Here is a 17692-nt window from a genome sequence, read left to right as displayed (position 1 = left end):
TGCTGACGGTGAAAAACCACAAGGTGATGAGAAGGAAATTAAGTCTCTTCAAAAAGAATATGACAAATTGAAAGAACAACTAGAAACAGAAAATGATAAAGAAGAAAGAGAAAGACTGGAGACACACATAGGTGAAATTCATGCTGAAATACAAATACTCCAAGTGTCACAAAAGGAGCTTACCTCCACGCCAAAGCAAGATCAAACACGGAAATCCACTAGAGAGAAAAGGTTCACTCCAAAAATGCAGGAGCTGAAGCAACAAGAGATTTCTAAAATGGAGAGTAAATTCAACTCATTGTATGGACATTGGAAAGACAACGTTAGAGTTGCACGTGCAAACCTGAAACTTGAGTGCTCTGACCTGAATTTGGCTGAGATGATGGACAATGTTGAAGGGTTAGAGAAACAATTGGAAGATGTGTATAATAGTATGAGAACATTATCAGCTCCGTCTCCGGATATTAGGCGGAAAATAGATGGCTGCGTAGACCTAACAAATGACCTGATGAGGCTGATGAAAATACGTTTGAGTGAAAATGGAATGGAAGAGTTTGATCCAGACGCAGAAAGAGCAAGACTCAATATGGTGTTTAACAAAGAATACGCCCAGTCCATAGCAGGGACTTCCCAACACTCAAAATATGGATCAGATCACCCAAGTGTCTCAGCAAAAATTGCAGATTATGCAGCAGAATTGGCTGCCAAACAAGTAGAAATGCAGATGGAGGATGTTATTGCTGCACAAAAACAAGCTATGGCAGCGCAGCAACAACTTATGGCAGCAGATATGGCCGCACAGCAACAAACTATGGCTGCAGAGCTTAAAAAGCTAGAAAATCAGAGGGATATTCAAGTACTAACTGCCAAGCTTAAGGCATACTCTGAAGCTGACTTAGGTGAGGGCTGTGATGAGAAATCAGTTCGCAGTAAAGCGATCATTCCTCATGCAGTACTCAAGAAAGAGATAAAAGGTGAAAGAACATATAAGGACAATGTACAATCAAACAGTACTAACAACGAAGTGTCATTAGTACAAGCCCTTTATGACACAATGGTGCTTACCAGACTGCCTGCACCTGAGCCCTCCGTCTTCACAGGCGACCCACTGAACTTCCTAGAGTGGAGCGTGAGCTTCAAAGCATTAATTGAGCGCCGATGCACAAATACAGCAGACAGGCTCTTTTACCTACAAAAATATGTCAGTGGAGAGGCACGATCTGTGTTGGAAGGAAGCTTCTTCAGAAAGGATGAGGAAGCCTACGGTCAGGCATGGGAGGCACTGAATGAGCGTTATGGTCACCCCTTCATAATCCAGCGTGCCTTCAGAGATAAGCTGAAGAACTGGCCAAAGATTGGTTCTCGAGAGTCATTTAAACTAAGACAGTTCGGTGATTTTCTTAAAGCTTGCAGCAATGCCATGCCACATGTAAAGGGGCTTCAAGTGTTGAACGACTGTGAAAGTAATCAAGAGATGCTTCAAAAACTCCCTGACTGGGTTACCTCTCGATGGAATCGCATAGTCTCAAAATGCCTAAAAGAAAATGAAGATTACCCTAGTTTTAAAGAATTTGCTGAGTATATTGCACAAGAAGCATATATTGCGTGCAATCCAATAACCTCTTTCCATGCGCTGAAGCATACTGAAGAGAGGCAATCTAGAGACATGACGCGCCCAAAGGCAAATGTGTTTGTCACAAACGTGAGCACCAGAGACAAGCCAAAAACAGTGGCAAAAACACACAGTGCAGAGGATAGCAGCTCAGGGGAGGCTTCTGGAGACGAGGAAGTAGAACCTCCCTCAGCATCCTCAAACACAGTCAAATGTACATGCTGTGGAGAGAGCCACTTCATCTACAAATGCAAGACATTCAGTGACAAGTCTGTTGAGGACAAGAAAAAGTTTGTATTTGACAATAACCTATGTTTTGGCTGTCTAAGAAAGGGACACATTTCAAAGGACTGCAAGAAAAAAGCTACTTGCAACATATGCCAGAAATCTCATCCGACACCCCTTCATGAAGACCGTCCTGTTGGAGAAAGATCATCTTCTCAGGTTGAGCAAGTAGAAGAAAGTACCTCTTCCCTTACTTGCTGTGTAAACACAGGTGATGGTGGGAGCACATCCATGATAGTGCCTGTATGGCTTTCCTCGACCACCACCCCTAAAACACAGACCCTAGTGTATGCCCTATTAGACACCCAGAGTAGCAACACCTTTGTAGACAAGGAAGTGTGTGAGAAAATTGGGGCAGGTATGGAACCAGTCAAGTTAAAGCTAACTACTATGATGGGAAAAGACTCCAGCGTTAAGAGTGAGAGAGTTAGTGGGCTAAGAGTTAGAGGACTTGACTTAGACAGTTATGTTGACTTGCCACCTGCCTACACCAGGGATTTTATCCCACATGAGCGTTCACAAATTCCTACCGCAGAGACAGCCAGAAGATGGAAGCATTTGGATGGCATAGCATACGAAATGTCAGGGCTGATTGATGTCAAGGTGGGGTTACTAATAGGGTACGACTGCTCTAAAGCATTAGCGCCACGGAGAGTTATCACTGGAGGTGATGACGAGCCATATGCTATAAAGACGGACTTGGGCTGGAGCATAGTTGGCAGCGCACCACAGAAAGTAAAGTCAACAGATTTGACTGGTCTGTGTCATCATATATCTGTCAAAGAACTTCTGCCAATGACACCAGCTCCTGTCAGCAGAGCCCTCAAAACAGAGGACAATGGAGACATAGAGAACAGCAGAGATAAAGAGCTTGAGACAGAAGAGACAAGTTCCACAGCACTCAGTCTGGAAGAGGAGATGGAAGCCTCAAAGGAAGAGACCCACTGCACTTACAAAGTGGTACCAGAACCTGAAGTGGAAAGGAAACGTAAAGTGCAAAATCTGCAAATACATGCAGATAAAGATACAAATGAGAAATCAGTAACACAGAGCAAAATACTCACTACTGTAGCCTCTGTGTTTGACCCACTGACTAGAGGTCCTATTTCCCTTCCTAGAAATGTGCCAAAGGGTATTGATTAATGGTCATTTTCCTAAGTTAGTTGTGTTGTTAGGAAACAATGAAAATGGGTTCTAAGTGAACTAACCTGTACATACTTACCTGTGTGGAGTAAAAATTGGTGTATTTCATCTTACTGTGAGAAAAAGGGTTAAAAGTCTTGACCTGAGAGTTAAAAGTTTGGTTAAATAAATTACTGGAATATGTACACTAAAGAATTACAGTAATTTGGTGGGAGTGTAACTGTCCCAGATGGAGAGACAGTGGTTTCAGTTATAATTGTAAACATGTTTGTTTATGTAAATTTCATGTTCACACTGGGTTAAAAAGATTCATTTAATTATGAATAAATAGTACTAAAAGTTACAATAAATAGTATTAAAAGTTACAATAACTATATTAAAAGGGTTTATATAGTACAAGATTTAAGGTAAAAATGATGTGCCCATTGTCAGAGGGTTACGGTAATTTGGGCAGAGTCACATGGTCAGAGTGAAGCTTGTCATCAAGTCAGAAGCAAGCAGAGTTGACACAGAGAGGTCACGTCTTGAGAAACTCCAGAGAGAGAGATACAATTGCTATAGTTCTGCACAAGGTTCAAGAGGCGCACACGGTAAATGCTCACTGTAGTTGTGCCTTTCATTGATTTGTGATGTATCTGATGTGTGTTATCAAAATGTGCAAATGTAAACTTTGTTTGAGAGATTTCAATGTAACATGACAATTGGATGCACCTGTGTGGACTCACTAATCAGAAGACTGTTTCATAATGATTATGGATTCAACTGAACAAACGTATGTTTTATTCTTTTCATAGTTTTCACGGTGTCTTGTGGAGTTTACTGTTGGAGGAGTTTGGAGAGTTGTGGAAATAAAAACCCATAAAAGACATCAGTATGAGGCGTGGACATTTGTTGAACCTGTGGCAGTTACACTGTCCCTATTGGCCGTCTAAGTGTGCCTAGCAAGTTTCGTAGGTTTTCGATAATGGGAAGTGGAGTAATGGTTGTTTAAAGCCCAGCCAATAGGAACACAGAGGCTTAAGCAATTTGGGACTCGGAAGCTCTGATCACGATTAGAATATAAACCCTAATAAGAATAATCATTGCAGTTTCAATAGGGCTTCGCACTACTGTGCAGTGCTCGGGCCCTAATTACAGTTTCAATAGGGCTTCGCACTACTGTGCAGTGCTCGGGCCCTAATTACAGTTTCAATAGGGCTTCGCACTACTGTGCAGTGCTCGGGCCCTAATAAAAAGCCTACAAAATAAACATGCTGGCTTTACAATTATTCAACTTATCACTAAGAAAATAATTGTTAGCTGCTTCCTCTGCTACAGTACATCATCCTTTAATGGTATCATAGCAGTGAGTGTGTTATAGTGTAATAATACAGTACATCATCCTATAATGGTATCATAGCGGTGAGTGTATTATAGTGTAATAATACAGTACATCATCCTATAATGGTATCATAGCAGTGAGTGTGTTATAGTGTAATAATACAGTACATCATCCTATAATGGTATCATAGCGGTGAGTGTATTATAGTGTAATAATACAGTACATCATCCTATAATGGTATCATAGCAGTGAGTGCATTATAGTGTAATAATACAGTACATCATCCTATAATGGTATCATAGCAGTGAGTGTATTATAGTGTAATAATACAGTACATCATCCTATAATGGTATCATAGCGGTGAGTGTATTATAGTGTAATAATACAGTACATCATCCTATAATGGTATCATAGCAGTGAGTGTGTTATAGTGTAATAATACAGTACATCATCCTATAATGGTATCATAGCGGTGAGTGTGTTATAGTGTAATAATACAGTACATCATCCTATAATGGTATCATAGCAGTGAGTGTGTTATAGTGTAATAATACAGTACATCATCCTATAATGGTATCATAGCAGTGAGTGTGTTATAGTGTAATGGGCAAGGAGTGTATTTACTATAGGTTGGCTTCTTCCTCTTCCTCTGTCCTGGGGTGGATGACGAAGATGTTCCTGGCGGTTCCTCCTCACCAGGTTTACTTCCAGTGCTCTGCCTCTTCCTCTGCCTTTTCCCTGGTTTCCTTTCACTCCCCTCCTCCTCCTCCTCCTCCTCCTCTTCCTCCTCACCAGGTGTACTTCCAGTTCTCTGCCTCTTCCTCTGCTTTTTCCCTCGTTTCCTTTCACTCACTACAGATGAGGAGATGATAAGTATGAAGCAAATAACATCATGTAGTACTATCATTATCATCATCATCATCATCATCATCAGTTTTCATCAGTCTTAACTAGTGCTGCACGATTCTTGCTCAAATGTGAATCACGATTTTCCTCCATAAGAATTGAGATCACGATTCTCACACGATTCTCTTGTAAATATAAAAATATTAAGTAAAAAAAAAGGTAAAAAACAACAAAAAAACAAAAACAAAAAAAATGGGGAAAAAAATCACCATAATTTAAAATCGAGATTGCATAGGTGTCTGAATCGAGATCACGATCTTTTTTCAATTAATTGTGCAGCACTAGTCTTAACCACTTAAAATTAGCTATTTTCGTCAAATGTGAGATTGCATCAGATCTTAGTTTTCTGAAAGTCCTGTATATGGATGGTACTCGTCACATCAAACATTCACGATTGCTCATCCTCTTATCTTTGTTGAATTTCAGAAAATGTCAGGCCTTGGGTTTCTGAACGTCTAGTATTGTTAAGTGTATAGAAGGAAACAGACATAATATGAATGAATATTTCATATCAAATATTCAACACCATTGCTTACTTTTATCCAGCTTGGCTCTGTTCAGAATCCCCTCTTTGTCCCCACTGACTGGGATCTGGACCTTATAGAAGGCCAAATTCCAGATGTCCTTCTTATCTCCCTTCTTCAGAGGTGAACCTGGACAATGAACGCAAGAGGGGTTTACATTTTCTTGCCCTGGAACTGGACCCAGGCTTACACTTGATATTAAAGGGGTATTTCACTTTAAAACATCTACTCGGAAGGACAGCATCAGTCACCAGAAACAAGGATGTGTGTTTTCAATGAGTCTAACATGGTCAAAATTGAGTTTTAAGTTACAATGGGTTTTTATTGGAAGGGGACGTGTCTGATAAAATGAATATTAAATATCCAAATACTAAATCAAGCAATTTAAAAACTGTCCATGGGTGCACACAAAAGCCTGATTAGATGTTAAAGTCACTCCAAAGGTATTTTAAAGTTAAATCATTCAAGTTTAGGTTCCTTTTAGTAGAATCATACAGACCCGGACAGTGACAATGTTTTGAGTGTACAGTATATACAAATGTGTTGTTGGTTGTTTACAATTGTGGGTGGTACAACCAGCTTCTATGTAAATGTAAGACCAGTAGCCTACACACGGTGCAAAGATTCTACATTCAAGTTCACAAATGCACAAGCATATTAACTTATGCTATGTTTTCTTCCTGGCTGATACATTTGGAATGTATTACTTTCTTTGGAGTATATTCTTCATATCCATGTCTCAGCTATATCTGACCATGTGACTGTGATATACTATATCTGACCATGTGACTGTGATATACTATATCTGACCATGTGACTGTGACCACCCCCTTCTGGGTTCTTAGTAGCCAAGTAAAACAAAGAATGCCTATAGTATAGGGGTGCAACAGTAAATCAAACTAATCAATTTAATCAATTATAAAAAATACATAAAGTAGCAGAATTACAGGCTCACGACACGTCGCACCAGTTATTTTCGTATGTCTGCATGATACCGTTGTACGAAAAAGTATAAAATAAGGCTTGAGTGGTTAATCAGACTAATTGATTTAGTTGATTATTTTTTTAAAAAAGGTGAAAAAAATGTTCAAGTTGATTTGTTAATACAAACAACAGCCTCTACAGACTGTGAGCAGTTGGACTGATTTCATATTTTTCTTGTTTTTTTGCTTTTTAATTATATTTATCATTGTGTTTTTGTCATTCTGTTTGTGATATGGACCTTGAGTCTGAAATAAAGATTGAATTGAATTGAATACATTTAAAAATACATTCATTAATAAATAGCCTACAAAATAAACAAGCTGGCTTCACAATTATTCAACTTATCACTAAGAACATAATTGTTAGCTGCTTCCTCTGCTACAGTACATCATCCTACAATGGTATTATAGCAGTGAGTGTGTTATAGTGTAATAATACAGTAAATGATCCTGTAATGGTATCATAGCAGTGAGTGTGTTATAGTGTAATGAGCAAGGAGTGTATTTACTATAGGTTGGCTTCTTCCTCTTCCTCTGTCCTGGAGTGGATGACGCAGATGTTCCTGGCTGTTCCCCCTCACCAGGTATACTTCCAGTTCTCTGCCTCTTCCTCTGCTTTTTCCCTAGTTTTGTTTCACTCTTCACCTCCTCACCAGGTATACTTCCAGTTCTCTGCCTCTTCCTCTGCTTTTCCCCTTGTTTTGTTTCACTCTTCACCTCCTCACCAGGTATACTTCCAGTTCTCTGCCTCTTCCTCTGCTTTTTCCCTTGTTTTGTTTCACTCTTCACCTCCTCACCAGGTATACTTCCAGTTCTCTGCCTCTTCCTCTGCTTTTTCCCTCGTTTCTTTTCACTCACTAAAGATGAGGAGATGATAAGTATTATGAAGCAAATAACATCATATACTATCATTATTATCATCATCATCAGTTTTTTATTATCATCATGTAGACCGAACTGACCATTCATGAGGCTGTTCCGTAGCATTAGTAGTTTCGAGTAGTTGTTGAGGATGCTCTCCTTAAATACACATTCCCAGAACAGTCGAATGTGCCGTGGTCCCTGTTGCTCCAGCCAGACCAGTTCGTCATCGAGGCCAGTTTTCATTTTTTCAGTATTTCTCTTCATACAAATCAGCTTCTGCACACACAATATACAAGAGAGTATATTGTATAAAATGATGATACATCACTAATAATATAATATTGATATAAACAACATGTGTTTTGTTATACTTGTCATGAACCAATCTGGGAACCTATTCGGTAAAAAAAAGAAAAGAAAGCTCTGTCTTGAGAGATTGATTAGTCTCGAACTGAAGTGGGTTACCATAACCCAGATTTAGATTTAGGTTATAACAACATGTTTACACTCGAGTCCAGACAGTTACAGTATGTTGCCAATCTTATAACTACAGAGGACATATGCTTTGGTTAGCATTTGGACAAAAACAACCTAGACAGAGTTAGGCCCTGGCACTATCAGTAGAGACGAACGAACCAATGACTGTAATGGTCAGTGTTGCCATGTCTGCTTATTATAAGCAACTTTGGGCTTGTTTTTCTGTAAAGTTGCTTGTAAATAATTGGTAGTTGCAGGTTGAGGGTTTTTGGGCTTGTTTGTAGTTGCTTATTTGGGCTTCTTTCCTACTGTTGTTAAAACCAGTTAGTTCTCAAATATTTTCAAGGGCCCCCAAAATAATGCATTTGTCCACGGACCCCCCATCTAAAATATATGTTGTGCCAGGGACCCCATACCAGATTTGTGTTGTTAAAATGTTTCGATATTCAAAATGTTCCCCTTTTTTTCAAGATTTGTTTGAAAATATTAGATCTTCAAGTTCACATCGCATTGCAAGTAACGCGTTGTGAGCTTGGAGATCGGCTATTTTCAAATAGCCCATGCATATAGATTTAAAGTGCTTATGTGGGCATATCAGTGGGCATATATGTGGGCATATCAGTGGTGGTCATTTTGTGGTTCCACAGATAAAAAAGCCCATTCTTTTTTCCCATAGATATTTCCGAAAATATTTATATTAATTATATTAAGCCTGGAACCAAGCCATCCAGGCTCCTGGTGAATCATGACCATAAAACATTTTATTCTGTCAAAAACTATTTTGAAAACTGAAAAGAAAAGGGTATTTATGAAGTATAGTACTATACTTCATAAATACCCTTTTCTTTTCAGTTTTAAAAAATAGTTTTTTTCCCCCAAAAAAATAGTTAATTATATTACATACTATAATAGTACATAATATAATTAACTATTCAAATATTTTTTGACACAGAATCAAATGTTTTAAGATCATGATTCACCATGAGCCTGAAGCTTGGTTCCAGGCAAGCTTAAACTAATTTATATAAATATTTTCGGAAATGTCTATGCAAAAAATGTATGGGTTTTCTATCTGTGGCAACACAAAATAGCCGCCACTGCTATGCTTCCTTTGGGCTTGTTTTCGTAGACTTGGCTGCTTATTTATCTCACAAAATCTGGCAACTGAGTGGGTGGTAATGGTCTGTACAAGTACTACAACTGATTCACACACACATGCACATTATTGTCCTAGTAATCGTATGCGCAGACACTGCAGATTTTGTTTGACTATTATTTGCATGTGTTGTGAAACCCCGTTTGGAACCTCACCCTCCATGATAACAAATTCCAATCAGAGCTATTGTTGTGAGTAAATTAGCTGTAGAATAACTCTCGTAGACGTATTTATGATTCTGACGTTTTCAATCTACGAGAGTTGTAGGGTTCACGCCCCATGGAGACAGGGACTTTCTGCACTATGCCCCGTAGACACTCCAAACATGTACAAATTGAAAATAAAGGTGCTTACCCCCAAGCCCCAAATGTTAACTGTCTCTACGCGGTAGTAGTTTAACGTAATAATCCATAACTTTCAATAAAGAAGTGTTTTAATGCCGTCTGTGGCCGATTCTGTCGGAAGTTCCCAATGGACGGTAGTGACGGGTGGTGACGGGGCGCAACCGGTGAAACCCGGAATTACACTAAATGTAAACAGGAAGTAAACGAGGGTGAAAAAATGGCGTTCGGCCACAGACGACATTAAAACACTTCTTTATTGAAAGATATGGATTATTACATTAAACTACTACCACGTAGAGATAGTTAACATTTGGAGCTTGGGGGTAAGCACCTTTATTTTCAATTTGTACATGTTGCATAGTGCAGAAAGTCCCTGTGTCCATGGGGGGTGAACCCTACAACTCTCGTAGATTGAAAACGTCAGAATCACAAATACGTCTACGAGAGTTGTATTCTACAGCTATGAGTAAATAAATATAGACTAGCCCAGTGGTTCTAATTCTCCGACCTATTGGCCAGACCCACAGGTTGCGAACCATTGTACTAAGAGACGGAAGCTGACGTATGAACTACATGGATTCAACATGTCACCTTGTATTTATCTTCTCTTATCAGGTCGTGATCCCTGAGCTTCCTGATGAATGTGCGTGGTTCCTCCATGATAGATAATAAGATCTCTGTCTTGTTGCGTCGGAAGAATTCCTGTAGTTGTTTGTCGCGAAAATCCTCGAGAAAATCCAACGGGTCCATTTGGAGACGTGGTGGAACTTTCTGTTTACAAATACAATATTAAAGGTAGGGTAAGTGATTTTATTTGGTTAAAATAAGTGTTAAATAGCTCTATATTCTGATTGTGCTCATTATAGAGTGTTCGTTCAGCAACAGGAGTCTCCTTGTCTCTCCACCTCTTTATTAAATAGATAATGCATTTTCAGTTCAGTTTCAAACTGTGTGTGTGTGTGTGGGGGGGGGGGGCACCCATTTCAGATTATGCTTTGCCCAGTCAACATTCAGGCACGCTACACGGGGGGTTGGGCATGGGCAATGACCAGTTGGACCTGGTGACTAATTAATTCCAAAGATCAGACTAACACTATGGAAACGCTCAGGCAAAACCTATAGATACACTCCATAAGAAATGCTATATAATAATTAAAGGCAAATAGCTAGGGCTATTCATTGTCCTTGCATAACACAATAAACTAGTTATTGGAACATTAGCCTACATTTTGGGAGATTTGGCCTTTAGAAAAGAAAGGAAAATGTATTTGAGACAGAAAAGAACACAGAAAATAAACTCATAATAAAGTTGTTTATTTGTATTTGTTTTGTAAAGCGACTTTGGGTACTAAGAAAGTCTGATATATTATTATTATCATTTTGTCTGGTGGTTCTGTTCTGTTCTGTCTGTTTCCCTGGGAGAGATTTATTGAATGTCCCCTTCTTTATTCTGCAAGCTGCATGATGGGCAGGGGGCTTCTGAACAGAACCATACTGCTAAACAAAAATGTGTTGCAATGGGCAAACTGTTATGTTATCTTTGATGAGTGATCAGGCTTTTTAATTGATTTGCTGAATTCACAGAGAGAGAGAGGCCTTGAGGATCATGCTGCTTGGGAAGAGTGGAGCAGGGAAGAGTTCAAGTGGGAACACCATACTGGGACGAGGGGTGTTTAAGGCAGATTCGTCTGGAACCAGGCTAGTTTAAAGCAGACATGAAGCTCAAAAGAGTCACTATGCACTGTGAAAAGGCCTCTGGAACCATCAACAACACACCTGTGGATGTGATCGACACACCAGGGTGTGGCAGTAGGCCTAGTAGGCAGGGGTCATAAACATGTCCGTACGCAGTCCGTGGCAAGACTTGTCTATGTCCGTGGCCCATTTTATTTTATTTATTTAAAAAATATATATTTATCGGGTTTTTTTTCATGATAATGTAAAAACATACTAAATATTCACAATCTTGAATTCTATATGTTTTAGGAGATTTGTGGTATTGTACATGGTACTGTACATGATTGCATTAGGTGAGGACAAGACAGCTAGAAGTAATGTTTGATAATAGGCTAGCTACCTTAATTCCCTGAAAATCGCTAAATGTGTATTTAATCCTTTGTTGGAGGAACAATGGATTAATATGTGGTATGGTCAGACAATTAAACTGTAGGAAAAGATCAGAAACAGATCTGTTCAGAAGGATCCATTTGCTACAAAAGCAAAGGAGGGCAGAACAGAACAAGTAAAGCTAGTTGAAAAAGATTTTCACCGTTGAGAGAAAGTGTTTCAAAGTGTCCAAAAATAACAATACGTAATTATAATAACACACCACAATCATAATCAGTGGAAACCCTTGATCCACAGCCTGGCGATCCAAAATCACCATCAGACCTCCAGCTTATAAATGTGCACACCTCTGATTAAAGTTAGGAGCCCTTGCATGAAAGTAGTTGCGACACTGCATTCCTTTATATCCTGTCATGCCCTTTATCATTATCTACTACAGTAATCACTCATCATGTACATACAGGTGTATGATGTTTTTGACTCTGACCATTCTTTTTGCCATTGTTCCACATCATACATCACAACTATGCAAGGTCTAAGACTTTCTCATCATGATATCACCGTAATGGAAAGAAACCACAACTATCTATCAACTAATCAACTACTAACTAACTATCAAAATATAATTGGATTGGTAAGGTACAACTGGTAGAACTTGATCTCCTGCTGACCTCAAGTAACACTGTCCTCTGAAAAGCCCGCAATCTCTACAATAACCATATGACACGCACCCACTCACCTATTCACCTACAGTAAATGGCTCTTTGCTCATGTAATGTGCGATTGAAGCACTGTACTGATACGACCCAATTATTGAAATCCCAAATACGGAATAGACTTCCATCATGTCACATTTAATGCCTGTCTTAGCCTCCTGGCAGTTTTAAGGTTTTCTTCAGAATAGGTAACCTCTTTAACCCTGGCATCCCCATTTTGGGCATCATTATAGGCCAAGTAAATAAATAAATAAATAATTAGAAACATTTCTGAAATGTTTTGAAAATACCAGATCTACAATCGCTCAATACAGTATGTCATGTCACATTACATGTCATGTAATGTGTTGTGAGCTTGTAGATTGCCTTTTAAAACAATGGCTTATATTTCTTTGTGGCTCAGTGGTTAATGCAGATATACTATCATTTTAAAATGTGTAGCAAATTGGCATAGACAATATGGCACTTTAGGAGTTCATTATGTATTTCTGGTAAAAAATAAAAAATAAAACCCTATTGATCACTTATTATGTATGTCAGTGGCAAAAATAAAATATTGATGAAAATGTCCATCACAAGCTGGCATGGTGATGACCCCTGCTAGTAGGCCTATGTTTGTTACTGTACAAGCCTGTGTTTGCACAAAGAGCATAACTTTCCTTGGGATTTTAACGTTTAAATAGCAGATTAGTTAAGCATATCTTACTTTGTAAATACATACATAGTGGTCTCCATAACTGAAACAATGACAAAATGATTATGTTATAAAGAAAAAAGGTTTGTATGCAAAAGTAGTAGTGCAGTGCTTAATAACTTTGTTACCAATAACAACAATTGTAGACCATAAAACATTTGATCTCAACAATATGATATGTGTGGAAGGATGAACTGTGTGTGTGCTGGTGCCCCCTTGTGGCACAGCAGAGTAACATCATATTAGTGGGTGGCAGTGTAATATTTTGTCAATGTCTGCCTAAAAGACATTGAGCAGATGTTCCCATACTGTTGGTAAGACGCAGCTGTTTTTGTGACAGATTTTTTAAATCAACTATGTTGAATGTAATTTCATGTATAATTCCTGTATGTCTATTAGTACATGTATGATGTGTACAAAGTTTTACAATGTTATGGGTTATAACAGAGTGAGATCAACTTTGTTAAAATAAATTTCATGTACTTGCTTTATGTATATGCAAGGTCACAATGTGTACAAAGTTTTATAATAATATAGTCAACCGGTCAGCCAGTCATGCAGAAGAGTGGACACTTTCAGAACACTGGGCACTTCAGAGAATTTGTCGTGAATTTTAAAATCAACCCAAAAAAAAGAGCACAAATATCTGAGCCACTGGCCAGCTGAACACTCACTCCTAGAGTGATGATATAAGTCAGAAATGACAGCATCCGAAATAGGGGAGCCAATGGCCTATATTTACAACAGTGGCCATTTTGCTCTTACTCCATTACTCAGGTATGAAGTAAGAGAAGTAAGAGAAGAGCTGAGAAGAGGGGTAAAGGATGCCACTGTGTTACATCACTTCCGCTCTGCCAGTCTCTGTAGCAAAGCAATGACTGTGTCTTGTTTGGAGGATTGCAGCTCCAAGGCAGTGGCTATCCTGCTGAGTGACTCTGCCATGCGCACCTCCCTCCGCTCGCGCCTCCTCTCTCGTGCATCAGCCCTTCGGCCAGCCACCTGCTCCAGGTAGGCCTGCTCCTCCTGCCTCCTCAGCACCTCCTGCAGTAGGGAGGTGCTGCCTAGCTCCTCGGCGTCCATCTGAGTCACTCCGTCTGATATGTCATAGGAGGAGGTTGGAAAAGGGGAGTGGGAGGAGAACGTCGAAGGCAAGGAGGAGAGGGCATGGATATTATGATTGTTGAGCTGTGATGGCTGCGGAGCCCGCACCTCCTGCCTGCCCCTCCTGCCTGCGGTGCCTGGCCGGAGAAGTGGAGCTTTAAGTCTGGCGCCGCTGCGGATTTTAACACGGGGATGCACGTTGTTGGTCAATTCAAAGGAAAGGGAAGGAGCCGGAGGAAGCGTTTCTGTGGGATATGGTGAAGAAACGAGTGATGGACATGGAGAGAGGGCGGCCGGCTGTATACTAGTAGTGATGATGTCACCATTCAGGAGGATGAGGGGCTTGAGTTCTGGAACCGTTGTCTCCAAGGCAACAGATGTTACAGGCACAGTGGTGGCGGAGGCGGTGCTACTGATTTCGTTGTTGATCTGAGCACCGGTGGCAACATGGGTCATTGATTTGATGACAGCGGGTGTGGTGAAGTCACCGTAAGGGTGGATGATGGGGGCGGGCTCTGACACATGTGATTTCACAGCGATCTTCATTAGAGGAACAGACCCTGTAGAGATGGCGTTGCTCGTTTTACTTTTGCTGCTGTTCATAACCTGAGCACCAACAGTGTCACAGAGTGTAGCATCCATCAGCTAGAGAGAGACATAAAAAAAGAGATCAGGGAGGAATAGATTTTTAGCAGAAAAGACACAACATGAACGTTATCTTAAACTCCAGGCCATGATATAACTGAAAAAGATTGCACAGATATCAAAGGTGTCCAATGGAATAATTCTAGGACTGTGCGGGTTAGTTTTTTCATTTAGCATACAGACATGGATACATCTGATACAGATTTCAATTTCATAACCAGACTGATTGCAGTTTCTTATTATGTTATTGTGTCCATAACGCTGACATTTTTAAAATTCCTATATTTTTGTAAACACATTTTCTAGAATGGGGAAATATTGAGTATTGGAAAATTGTTCCCTGAGTTTAGCACCTACATCAAAGAACTCCCAGGACGTCTTAGCATGTCCCGTCTCACGGCTGCGGTCCTTCACCCTCTTGTAGGTGACAATGAGATTGTTCCATTTGCGGCGGATCTTTTCAACAGGAAGTACGTGTCCTTTGGCCGCCATCTCCTCCTGGACACTCTGGAAGAGCTGTGAGCGTTCCCTTGTCTCGTAAAGCCCCCAGCGGCGTCCTACTGCCTCGATCAGATACATCACAGCCTTGGAACAGAAGTCTGAGCTGGGGGCGAAGGGCTTCTCTGAGGCTACAGGGCCAACAGGGGTTTCATAGATATTACAAAATCAAATTAAAAACTGTGACAGTGAAAAGTAGCTTTTATGATGTTCACTCTGTAAATGTATTTTGTAACATAATTTACTTTTATTTGAAAATAAAATATATTACAATATAGTTCAATAAGCTTATATTAACCACCCCCGGCCTACAGTCACATGATTATTATTATTATACAGTAGTAGAGTTACTCTACTAGAGTAGCCAGCCAACACACACACACACACACACACACACACACACACACACACACACACACACACACACACACACACACACACACACACACACACACACACACACACACACCATTTTAAGCCAATTCCTCTGACTTCGACACTGACCTGGAGCTGACTTCGTGTAGGTTTTTTCATCACCTAAGGCAGGGAAGAACCTCTCTGTGCTCACAGGATCTATTGGGGAGAGAGAGTGACCAATGTAAACAATTGAGACCAGTAAGCCTAGTAGATTTATAGCAGTGACCTAAATATGATGATATTGATGAAATAACATCAATCACCAGCTAGTGAGGGTTTGCAATCATGATTTGCAATCAATATCTATCAATTTGTCAAAACATGAGCAGACTCTTTCGGCCAACATGTTTTATAGCCTAATTATGAGACCAAAACCAAATGACCAAACTAGCACCTTTTTCTGTTTGCTCTTTTCTGGCTTGCTTGTCTTAACTTAAAACAAGCAAGGAGAAGCAATACATACCGTAGCATTAGCAACATAATGCCAATCATATCATACTATACCAATGAAATGTTTGTTTAGTAGTTATTCGAATAGATCTAGTTGTGTAAAGTAACAAGTACATTTACTCAAGTACTGTACAATTTTGAGCTATTTTTTACTTTACTGGAGTATTTCCAATTTTCAGTTCTTTTTCTTCTACTCCACTACATCTCAGAGGCAAATATTGTACTTTTACTACACTACGATTATTTAAACATTTTAGTTACTAGTTACTTTGCAGAACTACATTATTATAGGCTATTATAAAACATCCATTAACCACTTTAGCCCAATTTTATGCATAGGCTGTTTGAAATTAGCCAATCTACAAGCTCACGACGTGGATCTGCTATTTTCAAACATTTTTAATACTTTTACTTTTGGTATTTTAAGTATATTTTGATGCCAATACTTTTGTATTTTTACTCAAGTAACATTTTGAACACAGGCCTTTTACTTGTAACAGAGTATTTCTATATTGTTGCTACTTTTACTTAAGTAAAATATCTGAGTACTTCTTCCACCACTGGTAGTTTAAAGACTGGTCACGCGAGGTTACTGGTAGTTATTCAATTAGATGGCCAACTCACACAGTAGTATGGTGCTGGTCGTGGTTGCTGGCTGTGTGTCAGCCAGAGTGCAGGCTTCTCCTCCAGTGTATGCAGCACTACTCTCCTCACAAGGCGCAGGCGCAGACGAGTCCTGGCTGCAGCCCAACACGAACGCAGTTGCATTCTCGTCGACCGTTTCGATTTTCACATGCATCAAAGCAGCGTCGCTCTGAATATTTAGGTCCATAATTTTTGTTTTGTTTATTTATTTATTGTCAGTCAATCCATTGAGGTAAAAGTGTTATCTCACTCTGAGAGCTCTGGTTATTAATTGTTCTCTTGAAGAAGAAAAAAATGAAGAACAGTATAACTGATTAAACCAATCGTCAATTCTCTTCAGCACCATACTTGTTGTTGTAATTAGACCGTCTGTCTGTCTGTGCAGCTGGCCGCGGATTGTTGTTCATATTTCATGCAGTGGACCGTCAGGCAGGGAAATGGCTGCGTGTCTCTGCCGTGCAGCCGTGCAGCCAGGGCTGCATGCGCACACGCCGCTGCGCAACTCTCCGTGAGCATGACGTCACTTGACAAGTGCTGAGCATATGGTGCTGAGACAGTTTCAAACTGGATAATTTATGTAGGCCAAATAATGCTTTGGAAATTAACCACTTAAACCCCATATACCCCGGAGTCCCTCAGAGCTCTAGTGTCTTTTTTGTCTTGTCATTGTGAGGAAAGCTTTCGCAAAAAAATAGCAGATCGACAAGCTCACAACACAACGCATTGCATTGTGAGCTTGTCGATCTGCTATTTTGGGGGGAAAAAGCGAAAGCTTTCCTCACTATGCCGATGCTGGGGTTTAAGTGGTTAATGTGTTATTGTTGTGTTTTATGTGAGGTTTCTT

General features: G+C 39.8%; 2 protein-coding genes across 2 annotated transcripts in view; both read right to left on the bottom strand.

Moving 5' to 3' along the window:
- The window catches only part of LOC308098605 (uncharacterized protein), a gene marked incomplete at its 5' end in the record, with an annotated part of 41703 nt that extends 33822 nt beyond the window's left edge, over positions 1–7881 (bottom strand). Inside the window, 4 exons of the mRNA XM_080447015.1 lie at positions 4986–5213; positions 5804–5920; positions 7284–7631; positions 7737–7881. Of these exons, the coding sequence (XP_080303141.1) occupies positions 4986–5213; positions 5804–5920; positions 7284–7631; positions 7737–7881 (838 nt within the window). The remainder of the gene's footprint in view (positions 1–4985; positions 5214–5803; positions 5921–7283; positions 7632–7736) is intronic.
- Positions 7882–11210: 3329 nt separating this feature from the next.
- LOC308099736 (uncharacterized protein) lies at positions 11211–17257 on the bottom strand. The gene is made up of 4 exons (XM_080448484.1): positions 16828–17257; positions 15841–15909; positions 15196–15467; positions 11211–14838 (listed from the first exon to the last, which is right to left on the bottom strand). Exons 1-4 carry the CDS (start codon positions 17033–17035, stop codon positions 13933–13935), a joined length of 1455 nt encoding a protein of 484 aa, XP_080304610.1. The 5' UTR covers positions 17036–17257; the 3' UTR covers positions 11211–13932.
- Positions 17258–17692: the final 435 nt, after the last annotated feature.

Source organism: Gymnoscopelus braueri (assembly GCF_963280865.1).
Source record: "Gymnoscopelus braueri genome assembly, chromosome: 13".
NCBI classification, from domain to species: domain Eukaryota; kingdom Metazoa; phylum Chordata; class Actinopteri; order Myctophiformes; family Myctophidae; genus Gymnoscopelus; species Gymnoscopelus braueri.
Note: the sequence above shows the minus strand (reverse complement) of the source record. Positions and strands in the feature narration are given on the sequence as shown.

Bases quoted from the DNA above. Each gene is read 5' to 3' on its own strand.
- LOC308099736 (XM_080448484.1), bottom strand. From the start codon at position 17,035: ATGGACCTAAATATTCAGAGCGACGCTGCTTTGATGCATGTGAAAATC. The intron at 15,910-16,827 runs GTGAGTTGGCCA...TCTCCCCAATAG, and splicing joins GACCAGCACCATACTACTGT to ATCCTGTGAGCACAGAGAGG. The intron at 15,468-15,840 runs GTCAGTGTCGAA...TTGGCCCTGTAG, and splicing joins CTACACGAAGTCAGCTCCAG to CCTCAGAGAAGCCCTTCGCC.